Source organism: Lathyrus oleraceus, chromosome 6 (genome assembly GCF_024323335.1).
Source record: "Lathyrus oleraceus cultivar Zhongwan6 chromosome 6, CAAS_Psat_ZW6_1.0, whole genome shotgun sequence".
In the NCBI taxonomy this organism is placed as follows: domain Eukaryota; kingdom Viridiplantae; phylum Streptophyta; class Magnoliopsida; order Fabales; family Fabaceae; genus Lathyrus; species Lathyrus oleraceus.
The window spans coordinates 1,113,207-1,129,956 of NC_066584.1; the positions used below are offsets into that span (position 1 = coordinate 1,113,207).

Below are 16,750 nucleotides of genomic sequence, written 5' to 3' on the forward strand. Positions count from 1 at the left end.
TTGGTTTGTTACAAGCTAGACTCGTTAATATATCAGATGGACCATAATAACACTACATCTTGTGTAAAACAATTATTGCATTAAATTTGCATCTTTCTCACCTTATGAATTCAAGGTCAACAAGTAGGTGGTGAGTGACTTAAGATGAAGTCATGGGTTACCATTTGTAATCGTCATTTTTGGGTCGTGAATGGAGAAGTTTCATTTGGACTGAGTATAAGTGTTTATTTTTCGCATTGTGTGACTATAGGAAATAGGCAGGCCTTTGTCTGCGGATTTCATGCATAACATCGTTTGGTGTGGGTATTAGCTTTGATTTATGATATTTGAACCACAAGTTTCAATTTACAAACAAAGTTGTTTCAAATACATTAATAAAACCATACCACAAGACCGTTCATAAAAACCCTGTGACTTAAGATACATCACAGTCAAGCCAAGTGAAAGAATTAAAAACTAAAGGTATGCATCCGCTGGCCACATCAGTTTCTCAGGCCATTCCTTGCATTAGTTTCCACAAGACAATATAAGATTCTCTCCCGTATCATGCGGTGACATATAGATCCAAGAGCTAGCAGCGCTACACCGACAATGTGAATGTGAATACAGGTGCGCCAGGATAAAAAAGGTAACAGTTCTACTCGTAACTTACTGTGATGCGGTGACATATAGATCCAAGAGCTAGCAGCGCTACACCGACAATGTGAATGTGAATACAGGTGCGCCAGGATAAAAAAGGTAACAGTTCTACTCGTAACTTACTGTTCCAGAAATCTTATGAACCTCCACAAATATTGCATACAAAAGTGATTATTTTCCAGCACCAACTGGTCCACAAATTGTTATTTCCTGTCCCTGTTTGATTCCTGAATTTACATCTGATAAAGTTGGAGACACAAATTCACGATCCCAAATGAGGTTGTCATCTTGAATTTCCACAGCAGAACATTGCTTGAAGTTGCTTTCACCATCATCTTTTTTTATTTCTTCATCAAGCAGAAATGTTATTGAGACAGTCGAAGGAAACTTTAAACTTGAATCATAACGGATAGAGCCTCGGGGATCATCCTAATAGGTTCTGCCACGTTCCTTAATGTTGCAAGAACAGAGAAAATGGTTTCAGCATTCAATGGTGCACTCTTGGAAACAACACATCTGAGGAAAAACAACAGCAAATGTCATAACAGGAGGCATCCAACAAAGATATCATAATAGGTCCTGCCGAACAAATGTCTTGTTGCGACTATAACATACCTGGCCTAACCTGTCATGCATTGCAATGATCTAACCATCCTGAAAATCCTAAAAAGTAACAGCCATGATTGCTGCAAAACCAGGCATAACAGCATGTTACAAGCACAAGTCAGATCAACAATAAGTTTATCAAAGTACCATAGAATAATAAGCCAAATGATCGTTATAAGTCAGTATCACAAAAGCGTTTGAAACTTAACTTAGAGTGCAAGGTGATATCCAATGGTTTGTAGCATTCGAAAGGTGTTTCATTGGCCTACTTCTCGCCTCCATTTAAGCAAATGATAGAGTTACGCATCAGCTACATTAGCAATCATGCGTCAAGAAGAGCCTACAAACTCATAACTGTGAACGGCGACCCTGTGATTCAAAACAGTACAGATATAAGAATTGAGAAGAGTTGCCACGTAATCCCAAGACCAGGTTCTTATGTTGCAAATGATCACGTCGAGTCATACAAATTAGAGAAGTTAAAACATGATTTTTAAAAGCGGTAAAGACAAAGTTACTTACCACATACGACATATCTTTTACAGCAGTATAAATTATTCAAAGAAAGGATTTGGAGGAGTGGTCACGCAAAACAAATTCCGTTGGTACCACCTGTTATTGAGGGACCACAACAAATCAGAGAAAGATCCTATCTCCTAACAGAACGATTCGCTGATTTTGCCAGCTCACGCCACAGAAACCTCGTACCCCCAAAGCTCTATATAAAGACCATCTATCGTTGGGATGAAATGTCTCCTTTTTTGCACTGTTACCCTGCCAAAACACACATCAAACCATTCATTAAAAGTTCATACGACCAAAAACTACCCAGAGTTTCTCACTGGAACTCTGGATTAGTCGAACTAAACCGCCAATCGCGATTTGTGATATAGAAACGAAGAAGAAGAAGCAAGGAGCGCAAGAGGACGTAAAGAAGACGGAAAAGAGTCGAGGAGCACAAGAGAACAAAAAAAAGGAAGGAAAGATAGAGCAATATACCTTGAGGTTAGACTACAACGTCGGTATGCTCGTCGGAAACTTCGTTTTTCGGCGAGCCTCATATTACTTTATTCCTCATTTAATAAGCACTTCTCTTTGTATAAACATTGCGGATATCTCCCTGTTTCACCATGCCATGGAAGACTTGTTTATTTGTGTGGTGTTATTGATGAATCGTTAGGTTTCGATTGCATCGGAGTAAATCTAGTGTAGGGATAATTGTTGTTTGTTTCTTGATTTAGTTTGTTGGTTTAGAACAACTCTTAGATGTTCCTAAAATTTTAGAGGTTTTGTTCATATATTCGGAGGATTCAAAAGAGGGTTTAAGGTATTCAGGATTGGAAGGAAGAGAAATCGAAGCAAGGCCAAACACGTGTCTCGGCCGCATGTGGAGTCCAGCGGTCGTTTGACCGTTCGCTTCTTCACCTTCTCTGGTCTCCAAGTGGGCCACCGGTTTTTGGCTTAAGGCCCACTTTTTCTTATTTTATTAATTTTTGCTGATGGATCGTTTGGTACAAGAAGGTTTTGGGCTCTTAGGGCCCGTTATGTGCCCTTACTAATTCAGAATCTCTTATTTTTACCACTTGCTTATTTATCTCGTTTGTTACTTGGTGGTTGATACATTGGTTGTTGTTGTATGGGTTGTTGATAGGGTATGGGTACCACGGCAGCGACTTGGCCATATGAAGCCTGTTGCTTCCCCTTATATCCTCGAGATACAACGTTCGTTTCACCCTCTCTTTTCTTCTGGAAGCCTCCATAATACTTTTTCGGTGTGCTAGGGGTTGCCACGGCTCCTGAGATCTTTCCATCCCTCAGACCCTTTTCTATGCGATCTCCGATTGTGACCAGATGCGCAAAATCAGATGCTGCGCTGCTCACTAATCTATCAAAGAATGGGTCCTTCAACGTGTCCACAAATATTCCAGTTATTTCCTTCTCAGACAATGGTGGCTCTACCTGAGCAGCCAACTCTCTCCATCGCTGGGCGTATTCTTTAAAGGACTCCTTTTCTTTCATTGCCATCCCTTGCAACTGCATTTGGTCAGGTGCCATATCCAAATTATATTTGTACTGACGGAGAAATGCGTCAGCCAAATCTTCCCAGTTTTAAATCCGCCCTTGCTCTAAGCTCATGTACCATCTTAGAGACGCTCCACTCAAACTATCTTGGAAACAGTGTATGAGTAGTTTGTCGTTTTTGGTATGAGCAGCCATTTTCCTGAAATACATCACGAGGTGACTTCTTGGGCAAGTCTGGCCTTTGTATTTCTCGAAATCAGGAGTTTTAAATTTAGCCGGAATGACCAAATTTGATACCAAGCGCATGTTCATGGCAGAGGCACCGAAGATATTATTCCCTTCGATAGCTTTGATCTTCTTTTCCAAGGCACGAAGCCTATCTGCAGCAGGGTCTGGAAGCATCTTTGGCTTCGGATGATCAGGCACATAGAAAGCTTCGTATGGGTCATCTCCCATTTCGGACCCATAATAAGCAGGCGCCTCAGAAGGCTCTGCACGATCACCCTCCCCTTTGCTTCCTACTGGTATATGAACCAGACTCTTCTTGGCATGGACGAAGCTCTCGTCTTGGTGGACCAAACTTGATGGGTTATCATTCCTTCTAGCCTCAGCTTCTGCATCCGCAACCCTCTCTCTCTGGGCGATGGCGAGCATTGTTTCCAGCAGTTGATCCATCTTCTCTTGGATCGTATTGATGTCTGACCTCATGGTAGCTTGGTTAGCCTCCACTTGCTCTAACGTCATCTTGTAGTTGCTTCGCGTCTCGTATAGGTGTTGATTAGTCAGCGTTACTGGATAGAGGGCAAAAGGTTGAGTAAGTTTTTTTTGTTTTTATGAAGCGTGATGCATGAGGATGCGAATGTTATGCATATTTTATTTTCAGGGAATTTTCATCACGGTTGTAGTTATATTAAGCATTTGAAGAAAACATAAAGTCAGGAAATAAAAATGAGGATCACCCTCCTCCATTCAAATGTTTAAAGTACGGAGTACAAAGGCATAACCGCCCAAATCGATACAGCTCAAATACTAAACTGAATATAAGAAAAACAAAAGAATCACACAGCAGTCTTTCGAGTTATGAGTTCTTCTAATTCAAGCTTGAACCTCTTCACCATCCCCTCACACATCATAACAAAATGGATTACAACGGGATGTGTGCCATGTTGATCCAATCCTTCCACTGCCTCCTCCATTCAAATGTTTAAAGTACGGAGTACAAAGGCATAACCGCCCAAATCGATACAGCTCAAATACTAAACTGAATATAAGAAAAACAAAAGAATCACACAGCAGTCTTTCGAGTTATGAGTTCTTCTAATTCAAGCTTGAACCTCTTCACCATCCCCTCACACATCATAACAAAATGGATTACAGCGGGATGTGTGCCATGTTGATCCAATCCTTCCACTGCCTCTCTCAACCTCCAAGGCATTTCTTAGGTCGTCCAGTTGCAGAATTGTACCAAACCGTTGAGCTTTGCACGGTACCCATCTTTGTCCGCTTGCAAGAAATTGATAGTTCTCCTAAAGGTATCGTAATCCTCAATGACTTGCTCTCTTTCTCTTAGCCATATCACACTGTCTTGATGGAATGCCTCGAATCTATCTTTCCAATGTTGAGCAACCATATTCGGGTTCGGGAGTCGATTACGCAACCGAACTTTATTTATCCCAATGAAGGAATAGGAAAATATCGATAAAACCTTTTAAAAAATGGAATAATGGTCGTCGCAACCATATTCGGGTTCGGGAGTCGATTACGCAAGGGGAAGGCATTAGCACCCCTCACGTCCGTTGTACTCAACGGGAACCTTTTAGTCTAATTTGCTATTTGAATGTTAGTTGATTGTTATCCGCTTTCTTCGTGTAATTAGAATTGATAATAGAGATGGATGAAGACCTCAGAAGGGGAAAGGGGAGGTTTTTTTATTAGTGTGCTAGCCAAGATCTCGCAATCTCGTGCCTACGTATCCTTATGGTGCAATAAGGAAGTCAGAGCATTCGTAGTTCGGGCAACTACGGTTTTGGTGTGTTTTGTTTGAACGACTGTGTAGGTCGGCGTTCTAACGGCTAAACGCTGGCTTGTCTACTCTCGGCGGAGGCTTAAGCATTGGTTTGTTGTGCGCGTTAGAAATGATTAACAGTGTTCGTTTTGAAAAGGGTTTCGATCACACGGGGGTGACAAGTTGAATTGATGTGTTTGGGTGTTTTGTTTGGTTTGTGAAAATAGTTTGAATTTATTCGATTGTGTTTTAATTTGATGACGAAGATTCGAGCAATGTGGCGTACGCCAATTATTCGAATAATCGAGAGATAATGAAGCGGATGCTCACTATTCTCCTTTTCATTCAAAGATTAATTATTAAAATAAAGCTTTTAGAATTTATAATTAATTGAGGGAGTAATTTTAGTTTTAAGGAGTTTTGGGGTTTTAATTAAATGACAAAAATTCGAGTAATATGGCGTACGCCAATTATTCGAATAATCGAGAGATAATGGAGCGGAAGCTCATTAATCTCCTTTTCATTTAAAGATTAATTATTTAAAATAGAAACTTTTAGAATAATTAAATTGGGGAAATGACTTTAATTTTAAAAGTTTTTTTAAGGTTTTTAATTAAATGACGAAAATTCGAGCAATATGGCGTACGCCAATTATTCGAATAATCGAGAGATAATAAAACGGAAGCTTACTATTCTCCTTTTGATTCAAAACTAATTTAAATAATGCTTTTAGGATTTGTAATTAATTTGAGAAAATAATTTTAATTTTATAGAGTTTTTAAGGTGTTAATTAAATGACAAAAATTCGAGCAATATGGCGTACGCCAATTATTCGAATAATCGAGAGATAATAAAGCGGAAGCTTATTAATCTCCTTTTCATTTAAATATTAATTATTAAAAAAAACTTTTAGAATTTAATTAATTAATTTGGGGGAATATATTAATTTTATGGATTTTTAGGATTTTATTTGAATGACGAAAATCCGAGCAATATGGCGTACGCCAATTATTCGGGTAATCGAGAGATAGTGAAGCGGAAGCTTACTATTCTCCTTTTCATTCAAAATTAATTTAAATAATGAAACTTTTGGGATTTAATTAACTTGAGGAAGTAGTTTTAATTTTATAGAGTTTGTTAGGGTTTTAAATGAATGACGAAAATCCGAGCAATATGGCGTACGCCAATTGTTCGAATAGTCGAGAGATAGTGAAGCGGTGGCTTACTATTCTCCTTTTCATTCAAAATTAAATTAAGAGATTCTTAAAAGTTTTTTCTCATAATGGTTTCTAATATTTAATCAATATAGGATTAATCGATAAAACGACTTAGTCAAAGGTTATTTAATTTAAAAGAAATCAACTAAGTACCTAAATAATTTAATTAATAGTCATCCAAATGAACAAATAAATTGATTTAATTATTATTAGAATAATTAACAAGATTATCCAATTAACTCTATTTTACTTACTTAACCTAAAGAAATATTTAGAAGGATAAACTAACGGTGTTTATTAGCAAACAGTGTCTGGCCCAAAGGCGAATGGCCCACTCTTTGCTGCAAAACGCAGGGGGTAAGAACATATCCAAGGTGATGTAGAAAGAAAAACTGGATTTAAATCTGGCCTAATCTTTATTAACTACTAAAATAAATAATAAAAGTAAAAAAAATAAAGTCAAAGAGGCCAGCGCCTCATCTTTCAAGATGGTCTTTCCATTTCTCAACATAGAAACAGACGGATTCATAAATAGAGGCATTGAAAACCAAACAAATAATAATTTAAAAAAAATAATGATGCATTAAAAACATGAATGCACAGTAACCCAATGTAACGTTATCATTCAAATGGGACTTGAACAGATCATTATCCCAGCATTAAATGTATCATTAGTGAAAAGTTATTAATAATTAATCTTTTCTCTTCACGTGTGCTAAACTCTCCCTATCTCCCCTTCTAAACTATGTTCTCTTCTTTTTTCCCTTTCCTTTCTCTTTCTCTGTTCTAAAACCCACTTCAACGTTGAAGCAAACCGTGCAACCATGGCGGTACCGTCATGAGACTCGGAAACCACCATCAAACTCCTAATCGAACAAACACTCCTAAACCCAGATTTAAACCAGTAACTTTTGCAAAAACAGTGAAATCCAAAAAGCCAAATTCGGAAAACAAACACAATCAGGAACCTAAGTTTTTTCAGCTCAAAATCAAAAAACCATGGCAAGAACAGTTTTATGCAATAATCATGGGGTTTGCGTTTTATGAGGCGATGTGAACAAGATGGTAATATCAAATCATGCAAAGGGAAATATTAAATACCAAATCGGAGCTAGTCCGACGTTTGAACCCCGGCAAGGTGAGGTAAGTGATCCTTAGCGTCTTTCAAGGTTCTTTCTTCCTCTCGAACTTTCCGTCTTCTTCGCTTCCTCTTCCCCTCCGTTCTTCTTTAACGATTCGGGTTTGTCTTGGTTTTGACAGGGCTTAGCTCAGTTATCTTAACGTTCTAGTGATGAACTTTGAGTAAACTAACGGGAGTATTCGAGCTTTGGTGATGGGTGCGAGTGTGATTTCAGCAGAGTAACGGTGCAGGGATTCGGTCTTCTTTCAGTGGATTTCACTCCCTTTTTATAGAGAGGTGGTACGAGGTTCATACGTCCTTATCCTTCATGAGCTGGCAAATCTTGGATAGGATCAATCCGTTAGAGGGAATTTTCCTTAAGATTTGGTGTGGTCCCAGGAATGAAGGTGGCGAAATCTGTTTCTGTTTTGTCCGTAGTGAAATCTTCAGAATCAACATCATGTGTTGAGTTTCTCATTTACTGCGGTGAAAGATCTACATGTCGTGGTAAGAGTATTACTTTCACTGTTGTGTTCCCTCTGTAATTTTTTGCCTTGAGGTCTAACTGATTGTATCCTGCTTTCATATGTTATGTGCAGCACAAAACATGACTTCAACATACGTATCTGTTCTTGGAAACAACGCCTGTATTTGCTTGACAGGGTTATGGCAATTGCAAGGTTAAAACCAACTTACAGGACGCATAGGTTCAGGTAATCTTAATGATGTCCTCTAGAGAGGACACATATTACTGCATACTGTTTACTCAATCCTCCATTCGTTCTTGCTTTAACTCTTTGTTGAGATGTTCTCCTCTGATTGTCACAACCAGGAATAGCTTGATGTTCAAAGTTTGAAATCATTTTGCTTTGATCATTCGGCTGCTATTTGAATGTGCTGAGATATTTGGGCTTTTGAAAAACTCCAGGTTTCATTCATCTTCAGTCACAACTTGGCAAGGCACACCTTTCGAATGACTTCGTGCATTTTGGCGGACTCTTCCTTCATATTCGATGTAAAAACTCCTTATCATGATCCTGTAAGTCACCACCAAGCCAATCTAAATCCAGGTCAAGAATATCATTTGGCGAATATTTGTAGCTTACTCGACAACTGTTTTGGAAATGATGAGTCTATGCTCAAAGTGACAGACGGATTCTTTCTGGCTGGAAATTTGGAACCGTCGTGTAAAACTTCTTGCCATTTTTTGGAACGATGAGTCACATATATATTTTGCCTTGTAGCCCCTGTATTGTTTCAAATATGTATAAATGAACTATAGTTTGGAATGGTTGATGCAGGTCTGGCTGTTGTAAGGATTGAAGTCATGGTGATGGTGAATTCATGATGCTTGGCATGACTTTGTTGTTGTAGTGATTCCGGGCTGGTGTAGAGCAGCAGCATTTTGTCCTGTTCGGCCTTAGGTACGTTATGCGTCGTGTATCTTGGTATCATGGTGTAATTATGCTGAATCTGCTTTACATCACCGTGTGGCTCTTATGGTATTAAAAATGTATTGCAGGTTTGTTCGGTAATGCGGGACATTGGCCACACGGTCTCATGGTTTCCGGTTGGTATACCACAGCCACCTCTTGTTCGTAGCCTTGGCTTGCAGCACTAGCTACCAATGCTTGTGAAGTGCTAAGTCACGATTTCATTATGCCATTGATACTCAGTTTGGTGCGGTTTCTTGAAGGAACATTGACACTGCAGGGGTGATGCATACTTTATCATGTTGGTTCACAAAGCAAGCGTAGCAATTCGCATTTTGTAATGACCTTGGACTTTGGCTTGTCTTGTATGTAGAATCTAAGACTTCACATCCCGGTTGCAATCGGGTATGCTTTCTGCAGTAGCTAACCTCTAGGCTATTTGCATTTTTGCTTCGTTTTCATGTGCTGCCTTTCAATTTCATGACAGTGAGTATTTTGCAACAGGTATTGTTGATTTTACCGACTTAGCCTATGTCATGACAGCTTTGGTACGGATGTGATACTCGGCTGGTGAATGTATCTCGGTTAATGCATACAACATGAAAGAATTCCCAGGGTGGTTTCATCTATCATGGACCTATCTACTGTACCTTTTTCTTCAACTTGTTATTTCTGGCATTGTTGGTATTGCAGGTCCATTGTTATTGAGACAAACTGACTTATGGCGACATGAATAGTTGTGGACCAAGGTTTTTTCTCCACGGCAGACTGATGTGCACTTTCAACTTTAGAAATTTACCTCCTACATTTGGTTTGGTTGTAATGTCATTTAGCAACTAGCACTGCTTATGCTTGGTTATATAATGTATTCCTTTTGACATTTGAAGCAAGTGTTTGTAAAACCCAGAATTTTGTCCAACTAATGTGTTTTTAAACCAAAACTCCAAGTTGTACAATGCTGTGTCTGAAATCCATGATCATATGATGCCAAATGAGCACTTGGTCTTCATCCTAAAAAGCCACAAATTCATTTTTAAATCATTCATCGACATCCCGTTAACCTTTATCAACTTGGTTCAACAAAAATCCAAATTCAGGGTAAGCTTTGCTCTTAAAACAAAACGATATCCTCAAAGTTATGGACTACTTTGGCGTATCGATGACCGCTGTTTGCAATGGACCATGTTCATGACTACGTCAATTGATTCAAATTAATTGATCGCTTCAAGTAACATCCCTTCCTCATATCCCTTTTCCCGTATTTGCATACTAGACCATGCTTTTGGACGGAATTGGATTCATGAAACACAAGTTTCCCAGTACCATGGAAGTGATACAATAATGATGGAAATCTAAAGTGATGTACCCTCATGACTTGGATAAATGTCCAATTAATTAAGGTAATAACCATTCAACTTTACTTTAGCCAACTGCACCTCCATAGGTTCATTGAAGCAACATGCGATGAGATTTTTACCTAGAGGGTCCTGGTGGAGCCTAAACCATAAGTGCAAGTTCATATGGTTTCAAAGAATGCAAAGAGATAGAAGTTTTACAGTCATGATGCATGCATTGTGGTATCCGTGAGAAAAAATAGAACCGGGACAAAATCGGGGTATGACACCTCGGTTTGCCCATCGGATTACGGATGGTATGCGGAACTCATCGCCAAAGTAGTACCACTCAACTTAAATAAGTGTTTCCAAAAGGAACTTATAAACACCTTATCTCTACCGGACACCAAACTCTTGGGAAAACCATGTAATTTCACTACATTGTGAAGAAAGGATTCAACAACTTTAACACTGGTGAAATCAGCTTTCAATGGAGCAAAATGACTGTATTTGGATAGTCGATCTACAACCACCATGATAACGGTAAAGCCATTGGAGGGTGGGAGACCGGTGATAAAGTCCATGGAGACATCCTCCCAAATTTGTGATGGAATAGGCAAAGGCTGCAGCAAGCCGGCAGGAGCTGTAGTAGCGGTCTTAGCTTGTTGACAGACCAAACATTCTGATATAAATAGGCGAATATCTTTAGACATAGAAGACCACCAGAGGTGTGAAGTGATGCGAGCTTTGGTGCGAGCAATACCAGCATGGCCACCCAATAAAGAAGAATGGAATTCTTCTAAGATAGCTTGAATGATACTAGGCACCTGAGGTACTACAATACGGTTCTTCCAATAAAGCATATCTTGTTTCACTTGATACGAGGGGTCAGGGCAAGAACCATGGATGCATTGTAACTTAATCTGATATAAGTTAGTATCCGCATCAACAACAGTGGATATGAGTGATAATAGTGGATTAACTGGACCTTATAGAGCCATAAAGAACGAACGAGATAAGGCGTCGGCTGCCACATTTTCTTTTCCGGGTTTGTACTCAATGGTGAAGTCAAAGCCCAGAAATTTGTGAAGCCATTTCTGCTGCTCCGGTGTTTGTATCGTTTGTTCAGTTAAAGCTTTCAAACTCTGCTGATTTATTCGAATGATAAACTTATGGCCTAAAATATAATGTTGAAACTTAGCCATAGCTTCGGTGACTGCATATAATTCCCTCACATACGCAGATTTATGCTGCATCGAATGACTGAGCTTTTTCGAGAAATAAGCGATGGGATGCTTCTCCTGACTGAGAATAACACCTATACCAGTCCCTGACGCGTCAGTTTCTAGTATAAATGGCTTAGAGAAGTCCGGTAAAGCCAGAATAGGGGCAACAATAATGGCCTGCTTAAGTGTAGTAAAAGCAGTGGCAGCTGAAGAATTCCAACCAAAAGCATCCTTCTTGAGCAAGGTGGTTAAAGGAGCGGCTATGGTCGCATAATTGCGAATGAAGCGTCTGTAATAACCTGAGAGGCCTAAGAAACCACGCAACTGCTTGAGATTTTGTGGAACAGGCCAGTCAAGTACCGCTTGGACCTTAGAGTTATCCATATGCACACCTTGACTAGAGATGGTGTGACCAAGATAATCCACAGTAGTAAATCTGAAACAACACTTAGATAGCTTTGCGAAGAGGGAATGGTGACGCATCAGTGTCAAAACTTCAGTCAAGTAGTAAGATGGGCATACCAAGTCGGACTATAGACAAGAATATCGTCAAAGAATACCAAAACCGACCTTCTAAGTTGCGTTTGAAACACGTGATTCATTAAGCTTTGAAATGAGGCTGGGGCATTAGAGAGTCCAAAGGGCATGACAAGCCACTCATAGAGTCCTTTGTGTGTTCGAAAGGCCGTTTTATGACGATCTTCTGGGGTCACCAAAATTTGGTGATATCCGGAACGTAAATCAAGCTTGGAAAAGTACTGTGCTCCACATAGCTCGTCAAGTAGTTCATCGACAGTGGGAATAGGAAAGCTGTCCTTGACAGTGATGGAATTCAATGCACGATAATCGGTGCAGAAATGCCATGAACCATCTTTCTTTTTCACTAATAACACAGGTGAAGAGAAAGGGTTGTTACTTGGTTGAATAATGCCTTGCTCTAGCATTTTCGCAACCATCTTCTCTATTTGTGCCTTTTGACTATGTGGATAGCGATAAGGCCTCACTTTGACCGGGTTGCTACCCTCTAGCAATGGAATAGTGTGGTCCTGAAACCGCGGTGGTGGTAAGCCCTTTGGTTCGGCAAAGATATCAGAGAAAGTAGTAACAATGGTGGCTAGGTCCGGATGTAATTCAGTTGGTGCACAAGTGGAAGAAGGCTCAATTTTCTGAAACTGAAGTGTAAATGAAGCTTCAATTGAGTGAGTGTTGTGCAATCGCTTAATGTGATGAAACTGAGCATGTCTTGGACCTTTAGGTTGATCACCATAAAGGGTGATAAATGTGTCCTTGACATAAAATTTGATGGACAAAGCATTGTAATCTGCTATGTGTGGCCCTAATGTCTTTAACCAAGGTGCTCCTAGTACCAGATCCGCGCCAGTGATAGGGAGTAGGTAAACTGGTAGGTGCAATGTCTGCCTTGGACATCCACCGGTAAATCAACAATGTACCCCATGGTAGTTAAAGAATTTCCATTACCAACCAAAACTGGAAATTGAGCAGTAGATTCAATAGGGAGTTCAAGACAATTTGCAATTCTAGGTTGCAAAAAATTATCGGAACTTCCACTATCCAATAACACCGTGATAGCCACCCCTTGAATACGCCCTTGGAAACGCATGATACCCGTTCCGTGTGACCCATTCAAAGCATTCAAGGAAATATGGTGCTCAGAATCGTCAACAATATATGAGTCAGGAATAGCAGAATCATTGTTTTCGATGGCTTGTGCAGTGTCACCATCTTCAACTTGAAATAGAAAGTAATGGCGGTTTGGACATTTGTGTGTGGTAGAGAACTTGTCATCACAGTAATAGCAGAGCCCCTTCTCTCTGCGAAGTTGTATCTCTGTTCTGGTGATGTTTTTGACTGGATGGAATTTAGGTGATGGATTGGGTGGTTTGGGGTTAGGTAAAATGGGTACATTATTGGTAGGCTTGGGGTTAGTGTTTGGGCATGGGTAATGGTAAGGTCTGGAATTGATGGGGGGTGGGTTCTTGCATGGAGGTGGGTTGTATTTATCCTCAAACAACCTTGCCAGAGCAAAGGCACGAGAAAGGGTGGTTGGTGTTTGGCTTATGACGTCTCGTTTGATTTCTGGCTTGAGCCCACTAACAAAGCAGTCTAGGGTAGCATCTGGACTGAGTCCTTAGGCTCTATTGGCTAAAATAGTGAAAGCAGAGTAAAAGTCAGCAACAGTGGATGTTTGGGTAAGTTTGAACAAGGCTAATCTAAGGGATTCATAAGGGGATGGGCCGAATTCCATCTCTAAGGCCCGAGTAAACATAGCCCACGACTGAAAGGGATGATTACATGAAATCATCTGAAACCATGGCACTACATCTTATTCCATGTATACGGTGGCTATGGTAAGGCGGTGAACATCCGGTGTGGCATAATAATCAAAAAATTGTTCAGCGCGAAAGATCCAATTCATTACCTCTGTTCCGTCGAATCGTGGGAAATCAAGCTTGATGTTCCAGGTCTGAAACGGCTGCTGTGGTAGTGGAGGAACGACGGAGCCCTTGTTGCCGGGGTGCGGTGTTGAATGGAGCGAACTCAGTTGATTTTCGACGCATTCCAAACGGGCTTGGTCCATGAGACGATGTTGGGTGTTTTCGGAGTGACGACGATCTGAATCCTCCAGAAATTGCTGCAAAGCTTTGTTGTGATTTGTTACCCCTTTTGCCCTTATTCATTACAGCTACTTTATTGATACTAAAGTAACCTAATTTAAGTAAATTCATATAATAATTTGTAACACTTACAATTCAGTATTATAAAACCTAAAACTTAACAATAAGGAGAGAAAGGATCAAAATTTACCTGAAAATTGCAGTAAATTTTTTCCCTTTGTATCAGAAATAAACATAGGAGTAGCTAATCGAACATAGAGAGAGAAAAAATAAAGATGAGAAACCCTAAAAGTTGAAAAATTAGGAATCAGAAAAGGGATCAAAATTTACCTGAACAGTCAAGAAGCTTTCTTTTCTTTGGTATCAGAAAGAAATGGAAAAGAGTGAGCTTTTCTTGGTTTCAGAAAGAACCTCCTAGAGTAGCAAATGGAAGAGAGCGAGAGAGAATCAGAACGAACGTTTTGGTATCAGAATCTAGAGAAGAGAGCGATTCAGTGAAATATCGTTAGTGTAGAATCAGAGAAGGGATCAAAATTTACCTGAACAGTCAAGAAGCATTCTTTTCTTTGGTATCAGAAAGAAATGGAAAAGAGTGAGCTTTTCTTGGTTTCAGAAAGAACCTCCTAGAGTAGCAAGTGGAAGAGAGCGAGACAGAATCAGAACGAATGTTTTCGTATCAGAAGCCAGAGAAGAGAGCGATTCAGTGAAATATCGTTAGTGTAGAATCAGAGAAGGGATCAAAATTTACCTGAACAGTCAAGAAGCTTTCTTTTCTTTGGTATCAGAAAGAAATGGAAAAGAGTGAGCTTTTCTTGGTTTCAGAAAGAACCTCCTAGAGTAGCAAATGGAAGAGAGTGAGAGAGAATCAGAACGAACATTTTGGTATCAGAAGCCAGAGAAGAGAGCGATTCAGTGAAATATCATTAGTGTAGAATCAGAGAAGCGATCAAAATTTACCTGAACAGTCAAGAAGCTTTCTTTTCTTTGGTATCAGAAAGAAATGGAAAAGAGTGAGCTTTTCTTGGTTTCAGAAAGAACCTCATAGAGTCGCAAATAAAAGAGAGCGAGAGAGAATCAGAACGAACGTTTTGGTATCAGAAGCCAGAGAAGAGAGCGATTAAGTGAAATATCGTTAGTGTAGAATCAGAGAAGGGATCAAAATTTACCTGAACAGTCAAGAAGCTTTATTTTCTTTGGTATCAGAAAGAAATGGAAAAGAGTGAGCTTTTCTTGGTTTCAGAAAAAACCTCCTAGAGTAGCAAATAAAAGAGAGCGAGAGAGAATCAGAACAAACGTTTTGGTATCATAAGCTAGAGAAGAGAGCGATTCAGTGAAATATCGTTAGTGGAGAATCAGAGAAGGGATCAAAATTTACCTGAACAGTCAAGAAGCTTTCTTTTCTTTGGTATCAGAAAGAAATATAAAAGAGTGAGCTTTTCTTGGTTTCAGAAAGAACCTCCTAGAGTAGCAAACGGAAGAGAGCGAGAGAGAATCAGAACAAACGTTTTGGTATCAGAAGCTAGAGAAGAGAGCGATTCAGTGAAATATCGTTAGTGTAGAATGAGAGAAGGGATCAAAATTTACCTGAACAGTCAAGAAGCTTTCTTTTCTTTGGTATCAGAAAGAAATGGAAAAGCGTGAACTTTTCTTGGTTTCAGAAAGAACCTCCTAGAATAGCAAATGGAAGAGAGCGAGAGAGAATCAAAACGAACGTTTTCGTATCAGAAGCAAGAGAAGAGAGCGATTCAGTGAAATATCGTTAGTGTAGAATCAGAGAAGGGATCAAAATTTACTTGAACAGTCAAGAAGCTTTCTTTTCTTTGGTATCAGAAAGAAATGGAAAAGAGTGAGCTTTTCTTGGTTTCAGAAAGAACCTCCTAGAGTAGCAAATGGAAGAGAGCGAGAGAGAATCAGAGCGAACGTTTTGGTATCAGAAGTCAGAGAAGAGAGCGATTCAATGAAATATCGTTAGTGTAGAATCAGAGAAGGGATCAAAATTTACCTGAACAGTCAAGAAGCTTTCTTTTATTTGGTATCAGAATGAAATGGAAAAGAGTGAGATTTTCTGGGTTTCAGAAAGAACCTCCTAGAGTAGCAAATGGAAGAGAGCGAGAGAGAATCAGAACGAACGTTTTGGTATCAGAAGCCAGAGAAGAGAGCGATTCAGTGAAATATCGTTAGTGTAGAATCAGAGAAGGGATCAAAATTTACCTGAACAGTCAAGAAGCTTTCTTTTCTTTGGTATCAGAAAGAAATGGAAAAGCGTGAGCTTTTCTTGGTTTCAGAAAGAACCTCCTCGAGTAGCAAATGGAAGAGAGCGAGAGAGAATCAGAACCAACGTTTTGGTATCAGAAGCTAGAGAAGAGAGCGATTCAGTGAAATATCGTTAGTGTAGAATCAGAGAAGGGATCAAAACTTACCTGAACAGTCAAGAAGCTTTCTTTTCTTAGGTATCAGAAAGAAATGGAAAACAGTGAGCTTTTCTTGGTTTCAGAAAGAACCTCTTAGAGTA

At 39.6% G+C, this 16,750-nt stretch overlaps 1 protein-coding gene and 1 long non-coding RNA gene across 12 annotated transcripts; one reads left to right on the plus strand and one right to left on the minus strand.

Moving 5' to 3' along the window:
- Window positions 1–290: 290 nt before the first annotated feature.
- Window positions 291–7,740, minus strand: LOC127096765 (uncharacterized). 6 transcript variants are annotated; one of them, XR_007792811.1, is made up of 6 exons: window positions 7,591–7,740; window positions 1,768–2,019; window positions 1,455–1,614; window positions 1,255–1,325; window positions 653–1,155; window positions 291–580 (listed from the first exon to the last, which is right to left on the minus strand). XR_007792811.1 is itself a non-coding variant. In XM_051035311.1 (2 exons), the coding sequence occupies exon 2, from the start codon at window positions 4,009–4,011 to the stop codon at window positions 3,355–3,357; it is 657 nt and encodes a 218-aa protein (XP_050891268.1). In that variant the 5' UTR covers window positions 4,012–4,058; window positions 7,591–7,740; the 3' UTR covers window positions 2,372–3,354. The 6 variants fall into 6 exon arrangements, 1 of the variants encoding a protein (XP_050891268.1); XR_007792808.1 differs by adding an exon at window positions 2,245–2,365 and having other exon boundaries at window positions 291–1,155; window positions 7,591–7,729; XR_007792807.1 differs by having other exon boundaries at window positions 291–1,155.
- On the plus strand, window positions 6,210–9,971 carry LOC127096767 (uncharacterized). 6 transcript variants are annotated; one of them, XR_007792813.1, is made up of 7 exons: window positions 6,210–7,632; window positions 7,750–8,116; window positions 8,209–8,322; window positions 8,538–8,796; window positions 8,911–9,033; window positions 9,132–9,447; window positions 9,547–9,971. It is a non-coding gene; the product is annotated as an uncharacterized LOC127096767 (long non-coding RNA). The 6 variants fall into 6 exon arrangements; XR_007792815.1 differs by having other exon boundaries at window positions 8,442–9,033; XR_007792812.1 differs by having other exon boundaries at window positions 8,538–9,033; window positions 9,547–9,970.
- The last annotated feature ends 6,779 nt before the right edge of the window (window positions 9,972–16,750 follow it).